Consider the following 12,219-nt stretch of genomic DNA (forward strand, 5'->3'; position numbering starts at 1 on the left):
CATTAGGTTGTATGTCCCCCTCATTTACCAAGTAGTTGTTATAGATCATGAACAGTCCTCTTCTCACCAACTCACTTCCCCTTCTGATTTTGACACCTAGTTCTCTGTCTCCTACCCTCATCCTCTACACTTGAACTTCCAGAGTACTGGGCCACTTAGCATCTTGTCTTCCTACCCTCATCTCCTTGTTTGCTCTGCAGCTTTGAGGTACCATTTGCTTCCTCGGCAATCATTATCTTGCCTTATTCTATGTATGCTGCCCTCTATACATGGGATGCCCTTCCTGAGCTAGTCCACAAAACCACAGCCTTCTCCTTGTTGAAACCCCTCCTGGAGACACATCTCGACTGCAGTGACTAAATGTAGAGTAATTTGTCTCTCTTTCTTTAAATATTGCTTGCTTGCTTGCTTGAAGATTATAATATGGTCTGTTTTGGGGGGCTCTGTGCTGAGCCAAGTGGCCTGCTAAGCTACTAATGAGCTTACTAACTGTGATCTCTTGATTCCTAACCTCCTTAGGATGCCTTGACAAGGGGGCGGGGCTAACTCAGGTAGAACTAGGGTTTAAAGAGCCAGCTCCACAGCAACCAGAGAAGCTAGTGAACAGGGAAGTTTTGTGAGGGAGTTTGAAAGACATTCTTTCCAGGTCCAGCTCTCAAGCAGAGAGAGTTCCATGACAGAGTGAGAGAGCATAAGACAGAGTGAGATACCAAGGTTAGGTAGGGAGAGTTCAGTAGCAGGGAGAGGTGGCTGAGGGACTATAACATACCTACTAGAAGACAGTCAGAAAGCCCTCTTGAAAAAAAACACAGGAGGTAAGGGAAAAAGGGAAATGAGTATGAGAGAAAGGGGGAGGGGAGGAAGACACCTAGCAAACATACTTTAAACTTAGGCCAATAACTCCACCCCCAAAAAATAAATAAATAAAACCCCAAAACCACTCCTGCAAAAGGAAAAAGAATGCAGGCAGAAGTCCATCACAGACTAGATTCTCTCCAGTTTATTGTATTGAATGCAGCATGGGCACATGGTATATATGTGCATTTGATGCAAGAAACTCATGGCCAAAGAGACACAATATGAGCTCTTGAGGGTAGAGTGGCGGAACTGAAGGAGCTAAGGGAGACAGAGAGGTACATAGAAGGGACTTTCAGGAAACACAATAGAGTGGTCCCACCCCCAGTTTGACAGCGTCTGTGCTGTTGAAAAGGATAAAAATCTCAGGGAAGGGAGAACATCAAGCTGGAGCATGGGGAAATGATTCTATATTTGGAACTTCCTTCTAGATGACATCATGGTTTCCTTCTGGGAAGGAAACCCCCGTTATTAGGAAGAGCCAGGTAATAGTGATGGGAGATTTGCTTATTAGAAATATAAATAGTTGGGTTTATGATGACAGGAGAACTGCATGGTGAATTGCCTTCTAGATGCAAAGGTTGCGGATCTCATGAGACATCTAGGCAGACTTATATGCAGTCCTGGGGAGGAGCTGATGGTCATGGTACATGTAAGTACCAGTGACATACGGAAAAATAAAAGAGAGCTCCTGGAGGCCAAATTTAGGCTGCTAGGTTAGAGATTAAAGTCTAGGACCTCCATGGTAGTGTTCTCTGAAATACTCCAGTTCCATGCACAGGGCCAGAAAGACAGGGAGCCTATACAGGAAAGATTGGCTCCACCTAAACCAAAACAGAACTAGCCTGCTGGCATGTAAAATGAAAAGGTTGCAGAAGATTTTTTAAAATTAAGGGCTGGAGTAAAGTTCACAGGTGTGATGGAGCACACAATTCAGGTGGAGACATCCCTTAGGGAAGAGTTTATTAAAGGGGAAACTCTATATCCTAGTAAAGAGGATAGGAAAGAAGAAGATAAAATACAGGTAGGAACTCGTGAGGAACAGTCAAACATAAGAGTCCCATTTAAATATAACACACAAAGGCAAGCAACTGACTACTGGCAAAATGTACAAGTGTTTATATACAAATGCTAGAAGTCTAAATACGAAGATGGATGAACAGTAGTGCCTGACATTAAATGAGGATAGTGATATAATAAGGCACAGCAGAAGCTTATTAGAATGATGATAATCAACAGGTCATGGTACTATCAGGATTCAAAATATATAGGAATGATATAGTAGATTGCACTGGTGGGGAAGTGGCACTATATGTGAAAGAAAGCATAGAGTCAAATAAAGTAAAAATCTTAAATGAATAAAACTGTACTATAGAATCTCTATGGATAGAAATTCCATACATCAACAATAAGAGTATTGCAGTAGGAATATACTACTGACCCCCTGACCAGGATGGTGACAGTAATTGTGAAATGCTCAAGGAGATAACAGACAGAAAACACAATAATAATGACAGATTTCAACTATCCTCATATTGGCTGGGTATATGTCACCTCAGGAAGGGATGTAGAGATAAAACTTCTGGACAACATTAATGACTGCTTCTTGGAGCAGCTTGTCCTGGGACCCACAAGAGGAGAGGCCATTTTTGATTTAGTCCTGAGCGGAGCACACTATTTGGTCCAAGAGCTGAATATAACTGAATGGTTCAATAATAGCGACCATGGTGTAATTAAATTTAATATCCTTGTGGGGGGGGAGTGCCAAAGACACCTACCACTGCAGCATTTAATGTCAAAAAGGAGAGTTGTGCAAAAATGAGGAAGCTAGCTAAACAGAAAGTAAAAGCAACAGTCACAAGAGTGAAATGCCTGCAAACTGTATGGAAACTCTGTAAAAACACCATAATAGAGGCTTACAGTAAATGTATACCCCAAATAAAAAAAATGGAGGACCAAAAATGCCACCATGGCTAAACAGCAGAATAAAATAGGTGATTAGAGGCGAAAAGACTTTCATTAAAAATTGGAAGTAAAATCCTGCTGAGGAAAACAGAAAGGAGCATAAACTCTGTCATGTCAGGTGTAAAAGTGTAATAAACCAGGCCAAGAAAGAATTTGAAAGAGCAAATACCAAAAGACACAAAAACTAACAGAATTCTTTTTTAAGCACATAAGTAGGAATCTGTGGGGCCATTGGACAATCGCGGTGCTGCTCAAGCACTCAAGGAAGACAAGGCCATTGAGGAGAAACTAAGTGAATTCTTTGCATCAGTCTTCACTGCAGAGGATGAGAGAAATTCCTGCACTTGAGCTGGGGTTTTTTTTGTTTGAGGTGTCAGTAGAGGAGGTTTTGGCACAAACTGATTCATTAAACAGTAGTGAGTCACCAGGACCTGATGGTATTCACCCAAGAGTTCTGAAGAAACTCAAATATGAAATTGCAGAACTACTAACTTAAATCAGCCTCTGTAGATGATTGGAGGGTGGCTAATGTAACATCCATTTTTAAAAAGCCTCCAGAGGTGATTCTGGCAATTACGGGTGAGTAAGCCTAACTTCAGTACTAGGGAAAGTGGCTGATATTATAGTAAAGAACAAAATTATCAAACACATAGATAAACATGTTGGGGTGGAGCCAACATGGCTTTTATAAAGGGAAATCCTGCTTCACCAATCTATTAGAATTCTTTGTGGGTATCAACAAATATGTGGACCAGGGCGATCCAGTAGATATAGTGGACTTGGACTTTCAGAAAGCCTTTGACTAGGTACCTCACCAAAGGCTCTTAAGAAAACTAAGTAGTCATGGAATAAGAGGTAAGGTTCTCTCATGGATTAGTAACTGGTTAAAAGATAGGAAACAAAGGATATAAATAAATGGTTAGTTTTCAGATGGAGGTAAATAAATAGATCCCAAGGATCTGAACTGTTCACCTTATTCTTAAATAATCTGGGAAAGGGGGTTAACACTGAGGTGGCAAAATTTGAAGGCAATACAAAATTACTCAAGATAGTTAAGTTCAAAAGTGACTGCGAAGAGTTACAAAGGCATCTCACTAAACTTGGCAACAAAGTGGCAGCTGAAATTCACTGTTGATAAGTGTAAAGTTATGCACATTGGAAAACATAATCCCAACTATACCAACAAAATGATGGAGTCTAAATTAGCTGTTACCACTCAAGAAAGATTTTGGAGTCAATGTGGATAGTTCTCTGAAAACATCTGGTCAGTGTGCAGCAGCAGTAAAAACAAAACAAAACAAAACAGAATGTTAGGAACCATTAGGAAAGGTCTAGATAATAAGCCAGAAAATAACATAATGCCACTATATAAATCCATGGTACTCCCACACCTTCCATACAAGGCGAAGTTAAAAAGAGTGGAACTGTTCAGCTTAAGAAAGAGACAACTAAGGGAGATAGTATAAGTATAAAATCATGAATGGTATAGAAAGAATGTTATTTACCCGTTCATGTAACACAAGAAGTAGGGGTCACCCAATGAAATTAATAGGCAGCAGATTTAAAACAAACAAAAGGAAATACTTCTTCACAAACACACAGTCATCCTGTAGAACTTGTTGCCGGGGATGTTGTGAAGGTCAAAAGTATAATTGGGTTAACAAAATAATTAAATAAGTTCATGGAAGATAAGTCCAACAATGCCAATTAGCCAAGATGGTCAGAAACACAACCCCATGCTGTGGTTGTCCCTAAACCTCCAACTTCCAGAAACTGGGACTGGATGACAGGGACTGAATCACCCGAAATTGCCCTATTCTGTTCATTCCCTCTTGAAGAATCTGGCATTGGCCACTGTCAGAAGATAGGACACTGGGCTAGATGCACAATTGGTCTGACCCAGTATGGGCATTCTTATATTCTTAAATATTTATATATTAAAAAGCTAAGCAAAAGTATTGTCATGAAAACTCTGAAGCAAACATAGTGTGTCCTATCACTTGTTTGTGGGTCCCCTTTCCTTTCCCATGCATCTCTCTCTTTGTTTTGTATTTTTTGGAGTGCAAGCTCTTTGGGACAGGAACCATGCCTCCTTTTGTCTTGTGCCTGGTGGGTACAGCTGGAAACTAATAATAATAATAAAGAAAAGTGGTAGCTGCATATTATGCTTTTTGAAAATTGTTTCAGAATTATTTTAAGACTCTCTGTAAATGACAGGAAAGGGGGATCTTCACTTTAAAAGTCAAAAACTCATAAGAGCCCTGCACAGCAGGGTTTCATCCCCAATCACAGATCAGAGAAGGCTAGTTGAGTGGCAAACTAGCTAGGAGGAGTCCTGACCTGTAGGACTTTAGAGCATGGGGGGCCTTATTGGCACCTCACTATTTCCTTATACTCCCCCATCTATCCGTATCCATCTCTTGTCTTTTGTCTTTATAAATTCTTTGCGGCAGAGACCGCTTTTTTGTTCTGTGTCTGTGCCTAGCACAATGAGGTCTTGGTCCATAGCAGGGACTCCTGTGCGCTACAATAACACAAATAATAAGGGTCTTCGTGTTAATGGGCTTTTAAAATTCAGTTAACCTTGAAACTAAATCCTGAACTGGACTCCTTCAGTTTGACCCACTCTTAGTTTTGTTTCTTGAGTTTTATTGCTAGGATTATGGTTTCCCTCTTAATGTTTGACAAATTGTAGCACTGGATGTTTTCCCCAAGACCATTCTATGAAATCTGCCATTTCCAGTCTGTGATTTACTCATCACTGTATTTATTCTACACTGCAGAGGAGTGTATAACTCATGCAGATACATTATCCATCCTTAAAGTTCAAGAGCTTTAAGAATATTAAGTCCCAAAGGTCAGGCTGGTATGAAGGTGAGGAGGGGTGGGCAGCTCTGGATTAACAGCCAGAGATTTGGAGATAAACCAGGGCAAATCACATGCTATAAAATCTGATTACTGCACCCAAAGATCTTTCCAACACACAGATATAGAGATAAAACCAAAGTGGGTTAACTAGGTCTGACTGCATTTGGTCTGTATAGCTGTTTCCAGAGTCTGTTGTTATAAGGCTATTCATTTTGTGTTGTCCACCATATGAATTGCATGAGTGGAAGTAATTTAAGTTCTGTTCCTTCCCATCAAACTTTGCCTTCTTTTCTTTTCCAGTGCAATAATGGAACACAAGGAGTTGTTAAAAGTTCCCTGGGATTGGCAAATAGGTAAGAAGATAATTCACTTCATTGAAGACTATTGCTGAAGAAAGCAACAGGAGGAATAATTCTTAGGGAGGAGTGTGGGAGGGCTAAAGAAGGCAAGGTTTGCTATATTCAAGCAAGCTACTGTCAAAAGTTGGAGCTCCATGCCTCAAAACCTTTTGAAATGATCTATGCCCCCACTCCTCCCACTGCCATATTATATATTTCCTGCACCATTAGGTTAGGCAGAGAAGAAGCATGTGAATGTCATAAGTAAATCATTCTGGCAGCAGGGTGACCTCACCAATAACAGGCTTCTCATTCCAAGATTCAGTGCAGCACTGAGACAAATAACCGTAGTGGTTTTTAAAAGCCAACATTTTACACTCAGTGCAAAGGAAAGAAAACAGAACTTAACAAAAAACTGTAAAAGAAAATTGCCTGCACTGGATTTCGCAGGTCCATAAAACCTTTTCTGAGAGGAGCATTTCTGCATGCAGGTAGTTAATTGCTCTCCAAGTGAACTTGGTGAGTTATAACAGACATGTATTTCAAGTAAGTTTTTGGTAGCATCATGCACAATGACCATATTGCATATTAAGCGGGGGTTGGGGGCACCATTGTTTGGCTTGTTGTAGGAAGGTGTGTACCTCATTACGGGGCTAGAGAGGCATGGAGCAACTTTTACAGATGCTGCAGAGCACGTCCGTGTGGGAACATTGACCCATCCCTCCTCCCAGGTGACCAGAAGAGAAGGGGTACTATAGAGGTTCATGCCAGTCAGGAAAAGCCCTCTTTTATTTGGACCAGATAAAATGGATTGGTAAAGGATTTAAAGGGGGTATTTGTTAAAGGAGCAGAAACATGGGGGATTCTGGGCTCTTATTATTGCACAGCAGGGAGCCAACTCCGCCTCCTTCGAGGAGTGGGGATTGCGAGGTTCCAACAGCAGGTCGGCTGGGGTCCAGGATGGGAAAGGGGAGGGCTGTTGGAAGCCCTCCCCCAAGTATATATGACAACCTGCAGTTTATACATTTATCTGCCAACTACTCCCAGACAGTTAAGAATAAAGTTGTGGCCTAATTAAACCACATCCAGTGCCACCTGTCCTTCCAGCATAGCTGAACGATGAAACTCGTAGTGATTCACTTTGCACACTGTGTGGTTTATTCCCTTTTCAAGTTGGAAAATGAGTTTGAGTCTAAGATTCTGTTCTGATAACTCAAGCAAATTATTTCCCCTTTTTGAAAAATCAACATTTAGGGACAGATAGTTCCTAAAACATCACGGTTGGCATCTGTGACAGTAGAAGCATTTAGTTGAATGCTGATAACACACAATACCACATTCTGTGCAAGAGGTTGAAATACTGAGCAGGAGGTCAGGCTTTGATTATACAGCAACATCATCTTGTGAATCTAGTTTCAAAATGAGCAACAAGGTATCACCTCAGAAATATGGAAATCAGCTGGTTATATAGGGAATCTCTGAGAAGTGGAGTGATAAGTAACATGGTAGTTTGTTCCTTTCTTTACTGCTTTAGTCACTATTTCTCTAATTATCCTAAACCTTAATAGAGCAATGCATCTGTCATGAAGCATTGTCACTACAAGTCTTGGAAATTTTACATGAGATTGAAAACTAAATGACAAATCAGTTAAAGTATCAGCTGAGGAACAAACCATGCTGCAGATTGTAGATTCATTTGCTTTCATTAGTCTGAGATCCTTAACAAAACTCTAGCCGAGCTTGGTAACTCTTCATGTTAAGAAGCTTATGATCATGAATTAATTTGTTACTGATGGTACCAGCAATCATCATAGTGAATTCATCTCTTAGTTATGTGGATGTCATATGTAGCTACACAAGAGGTCTGTTGTAATTCAGGATTAGTTAAATGTGCCCTTAAAATAAAGTCACACTCGGTGGTCTCCACTGCCATTAAAATGTCTTCCCAAGTTAGTCACAGTTTATAAGAGTACAAGGAGGAAATGCCAAGAATGTTGTACAGCTGTACTTGTTTTGTGAGTGCAATAATTCGAAATGTGTTGAGTTGCCAAAGAACATGATAAAATGATAACTTTGTATAGTTTTGAATTCTTCCCTGGCTTCTACTGTACTTGGTGCATTTCCCATTGCGTTGGCAGCATTGTAAGTTTGTCAAGTAGTGATTGACAAGACTACATCAAGGAGGACACAACCTTGCTTGTCCTAAATAGTTATCCTGTGCAGCAGATTTAAACCTGTGGCCTAGCACGGTTAAATCTTCAGCCCTTTGAATGGTAGTGATAAAGTCATAACAGGCAACCTAATAATGAAACATGGCCTCTTGCCACCTACCATACAACATTCACAATAGTGATTTCATATTCTAAGTATAGATTGAAACTGTGATATCTCAGATACCAATGTGTGGTAACTATGGGCATTTGCTGATATTTTAGGATGACCACTATATATGTTTTATACAAAGGTATATTTCTGTTGAACTGCTTCTATGAGATCCAAACCATGAGTATTATGGTAGCATTTGTTTGCTGGGTAGCTTTTTTTTAAAAAAGATACAAAATCAGCAGGACTTTATTCATTGTTATTATCAGTTAATTCCTTATTTTGTACTTTCAAGGCTCTGGGTATCAGATTCTCTGCCGTTTTAAGTCAATGCCTCTGAAGGGCTAGCATGAGTCTAAATTTAGTTCATGCACACATTGCAACATCCAGAAGCAGTATAATTATCATTTGCTTAAGTGCAGATGACTGGAGAAGTTGAGTTTAAAAAAAAAAACCTTGCTTTGGGATTTACCACCAAATAATTGCAGTTGTGAATTCTTCTCTGGTAGGGCTTCAGATGTTTTTTTTCAGTGAAATTACTTTTTTAATAGAATATATTATTTATATTACATCGGTGCCTAGATGTCTCATTTGTTAGAAACTCTACAGACACATAGTAGGAGACGGTCCTAGTCCTGAAAAGCATGCAATTTAAATAGACAAGACAGACGAAGGATGGGAGAGTAAATAGAGGCACAGAGATGTATAGGGATTTGCCCAAGGTCACAATAAAGATCAGTGGCAGAGCCAGGAACAGACTGTGAGTCTCTTTATTCCCAGGCCAGTGCCCTGTCCATTGGACAGTACTTCATCGGCAAGTGCAGTATAATCTATTTTATGGGCCTAATCCTGCAATGTGCTGAATGCCCTCAACTCCTGTTGAATTCAGTGGGAACTGAGCATGTTCAGCATCTTAGAGGATTAGGTCCAGTTTGGGGGATGACCCAGAATACACTGTTTCATTTCCCATTAAGAGGAATTCACAATTAATAGAAGATACTATTTTAATAATAAAGCTATTCTCATGGGAACTACAAAACCCTTTGTGTTATTGGACTGGTCCAAAATGTTGAAAAGGCAATATCTGCACTGGGATGGGTAGTTAGCTTGCTTCTTGCTCAATGGCAGTGGCATCTGTAAGACACACAGCATAGCCGCTTAAGTGGGAATGGAAATATTCTCTTATTGTAAAAATGAAGCCAGCCACACATAGTCACCTGGTGATCTTCTGAATGAGTGAAGAGAGTTTTGATGAAAACCTGCTTGAGTGACTGGTGCTCTAAATGTCATGGAGAAACTTCAGTGTCTCAATGCAGACTGCCTGACAGCAATCCAGATGGGCTATCCAACCATAGCATCTGATGTCAAGGTGTAGCAGCACTGAAGAATTGCATTCATCCAGTCAGGGTACAAAAACATGGGCATCCAATGGGCAGCATACGAACTATGTGCCCAATCAAAACAGCATGCATTCTAGTTTAGAATATTCACAGCAAACCCCCGTCAAACAAGCTACAGGCCAAAAATTATTCACAGAATTTATTATTTGAATAATTTTGAATATCCAGCACATTTGAATAAATTGTGATGAGCTCACAGACGATTCAAAAACAGAAGAACAGGTGTAATTTGTTCAATAAATAATTCATTATGAATTAGACACCAAGTTCTATTGATTGTGTGATTGTCCTAATGAATGAAAAACCTGTAGTCTGCCATGATGACTTACGCTATTTATACCACACCAGGCAAGATATCTGCAAAGCAGTTATTAGTACACAGGTTTTGGTACACATTTCTCATATTTAATCAGTCATATTCTCAGTTGATTTAAATTGATGTAGCTCACTGACTTCAATGGAGCTGTAACAGCTTACATCAGCTGGGGATCTGGTCCTGTGTGATTTAGACATTCGTAGCGATTACATGATTTTTCATTTCCACTGGTATAGTACATATTTATATTAATGCTCCAAGTATGTCTATAACTATATACACAGGTTAATAATTTAAATAAATGTTCTTTGAAAAAATATTCTTAATTCTTTTTTAAACAGTGTGGCTTTCTTCTTTTTCACCACACAAATTCAGACAATATTGGACCTTTGGTTAGACTGTGTTAGATAATTTTATCTTGTTCCTCTTTCCCCAGGGTTGTTGTATGTTGGCTTTAGTGCCTGTATGTTTGGCCTCTACAGCTTCATGCCAGTAGTCATTAAGAAAACCAGTGCTACTGCAGTCAACCTCTCCCTGCTCACAGCCGACCTTTACAGCCTATTCTGTGGATTATTCCTCTTTAACTACAAGGTAAATTGAATAGATTATGTATTTGAGTGATGACTCTGTCTGAAGTAGTGTCAATGCAGAGAAATGAATCTGTCTAAGGACCACAACGAGAACTGCTGTTTTTTGATGGGTCTGTGCAGTGAAGTGGAGAACTTTTGATGTATCTGTTATTACTTATTAAAAGTACAGTCTTCCCAATACTCTCCTTTCCCCCAATGTAAAACACTTTTTGTGTGCTTCTCCTTTGTTCTGAAATTACCACTCTGAGGGAGAAGCTAATTCAGTCTCCATGCCTACTTAATCCCTCACCCCCATTCTTGACCAGAGCCAAACTGGTATGTGAGAGGAAAGTCACTTTATAAACCATTAACAGATCCCTTAACATATTTTTGCAAGGTGATGAGCTGTTTTGTGTTTCATACTGTATCTGAAATAATTTTAACTGTTAAATTATTTTTGCATGATGTCTCTTAGCTGTCCAAAACATAGCTGCAAAAATGTCCTTTTTGTCAGCTGTCCCAATGGCTTGGCTGTTAGTGTATCAGAATGTGAAGGAGACTTATGATAAAGTCAAACCTCTAGCTCTCAAGCCATCTGATATTTAGAACATGGCAAAGGCCACATTCTAGGCCTCCAGTTGCAAGGGATTATGTCACACTATTCACAGCCCTTCCTGGGTGGCCATCTTAAAAACGACATTATGCTCTTGGAGGCGATTGCTATGTAGCCATGATTTATTCAGAAAAGGGAAGTGACTTAACGGGGAAAATGATGGCCTGGAAACTAGTGGAGGAAAATGAAAGCCTGATGATGCTGGCCTGGCAAACAATCCAGAGTCAGGGTTTAATGTATATGAATGGTGAGGAAATGTCCACATGCAAAACTTCAGAGCCCAACCCAAGAACAAAATTTCTCATTTGCCTATTATTTCATGCAAATGACTCTTCAAGGGCATTGCAGATACCAAATAAAGATGCATATGGAATCCAAAACTAACTTAAAAACACACTGTAGAGGGCGCTTGCTGGACCACAGGACTGATTAAGGGATATGGAGTCCCTTACTTCTAGATCACCAGTTCAAATCACTAGTGACTGAAAAATGCTCCTATCGGATGGCTGCTTGGAGTCTTTTAGTGAAATGTGATTAGTTGTGTCAGTCCAGTTTCTTGAGGACAAGTGGCCACATCACAAAAAACAGATGGACAAACCCGGGGTGGATTTGCTTTTGCAATGTCATTGGTCATTTTGCCTTAGCAAAGCCATCCATATTCCACAACAGGAGAATCAGATCCAGGTCCCATTTTGTCCAAATTATTATAATTTCGGAGGTAGCAAGAATTGGATATGTGATTTTAGTTTTGGCCCATGTTTGCTCCAGATAGAGATGGACAAAAAGATGTGTGATTTTGGTTTTGCAAAATAAACCCTGGTGCTGGATCTTAGTCCAGTTTTACCTGAACCCTAAAGTACAGGGGATGGATAAATGGTTCCATTTTTGTTTCATTTCTATAAAATAAATTTAAAAAAATAATCAATTGATATTGTTGCCAGCAGTCCCAGCCCAGACTTTGAAGACTGAATTA

At 39.8% G+C, this 12,219-nt stretch overlaps 1 protein-coding gene across 2 annotated transcripts in view; it reads left to right on the forward strand.

Moving 5' to 3' along the window:
* Positions 1 to 12,219, forward strand: part of SLC35F1 (solute carrier family 35 member F1) — a 432,911-nt gene that overhangs the window by 387,513 nt on the left and 33,179 nt on the right. For both annotated transcript variants that reach the window (XM_038394254.2, XM_038394255.2), the window contains exons 6-7: positions 5,989 to 6,041; positions 10,501 to 10,655. In XM_038394254.2, coding sequence (XP_038250182.1) covers positions 5,989 to 6,041; positions 10,501 to 10,655 — 208 coding nt within the window. The remainder of the gene's footprint in view (positions 1 to 5,988; positions 6,042 to 10,500; positions 10,656 to 12,219) is intronic.

Source organism: Dermochelys coriacea, chromosome 3 (genome assembly GCF_009764565.3).
Source record: "Dermochelys coriacea isolate rDerCor1 chromosome 3, rDerCor1.pri.v4, whole genome shotgun sequence".
In the NCBI taxonomy this organism is placed as follows: Eukaryota; Metazoa; Chordata; order Testudines; family Dermochelyidae; genus Dermochelys; species Dermochelys coriacea.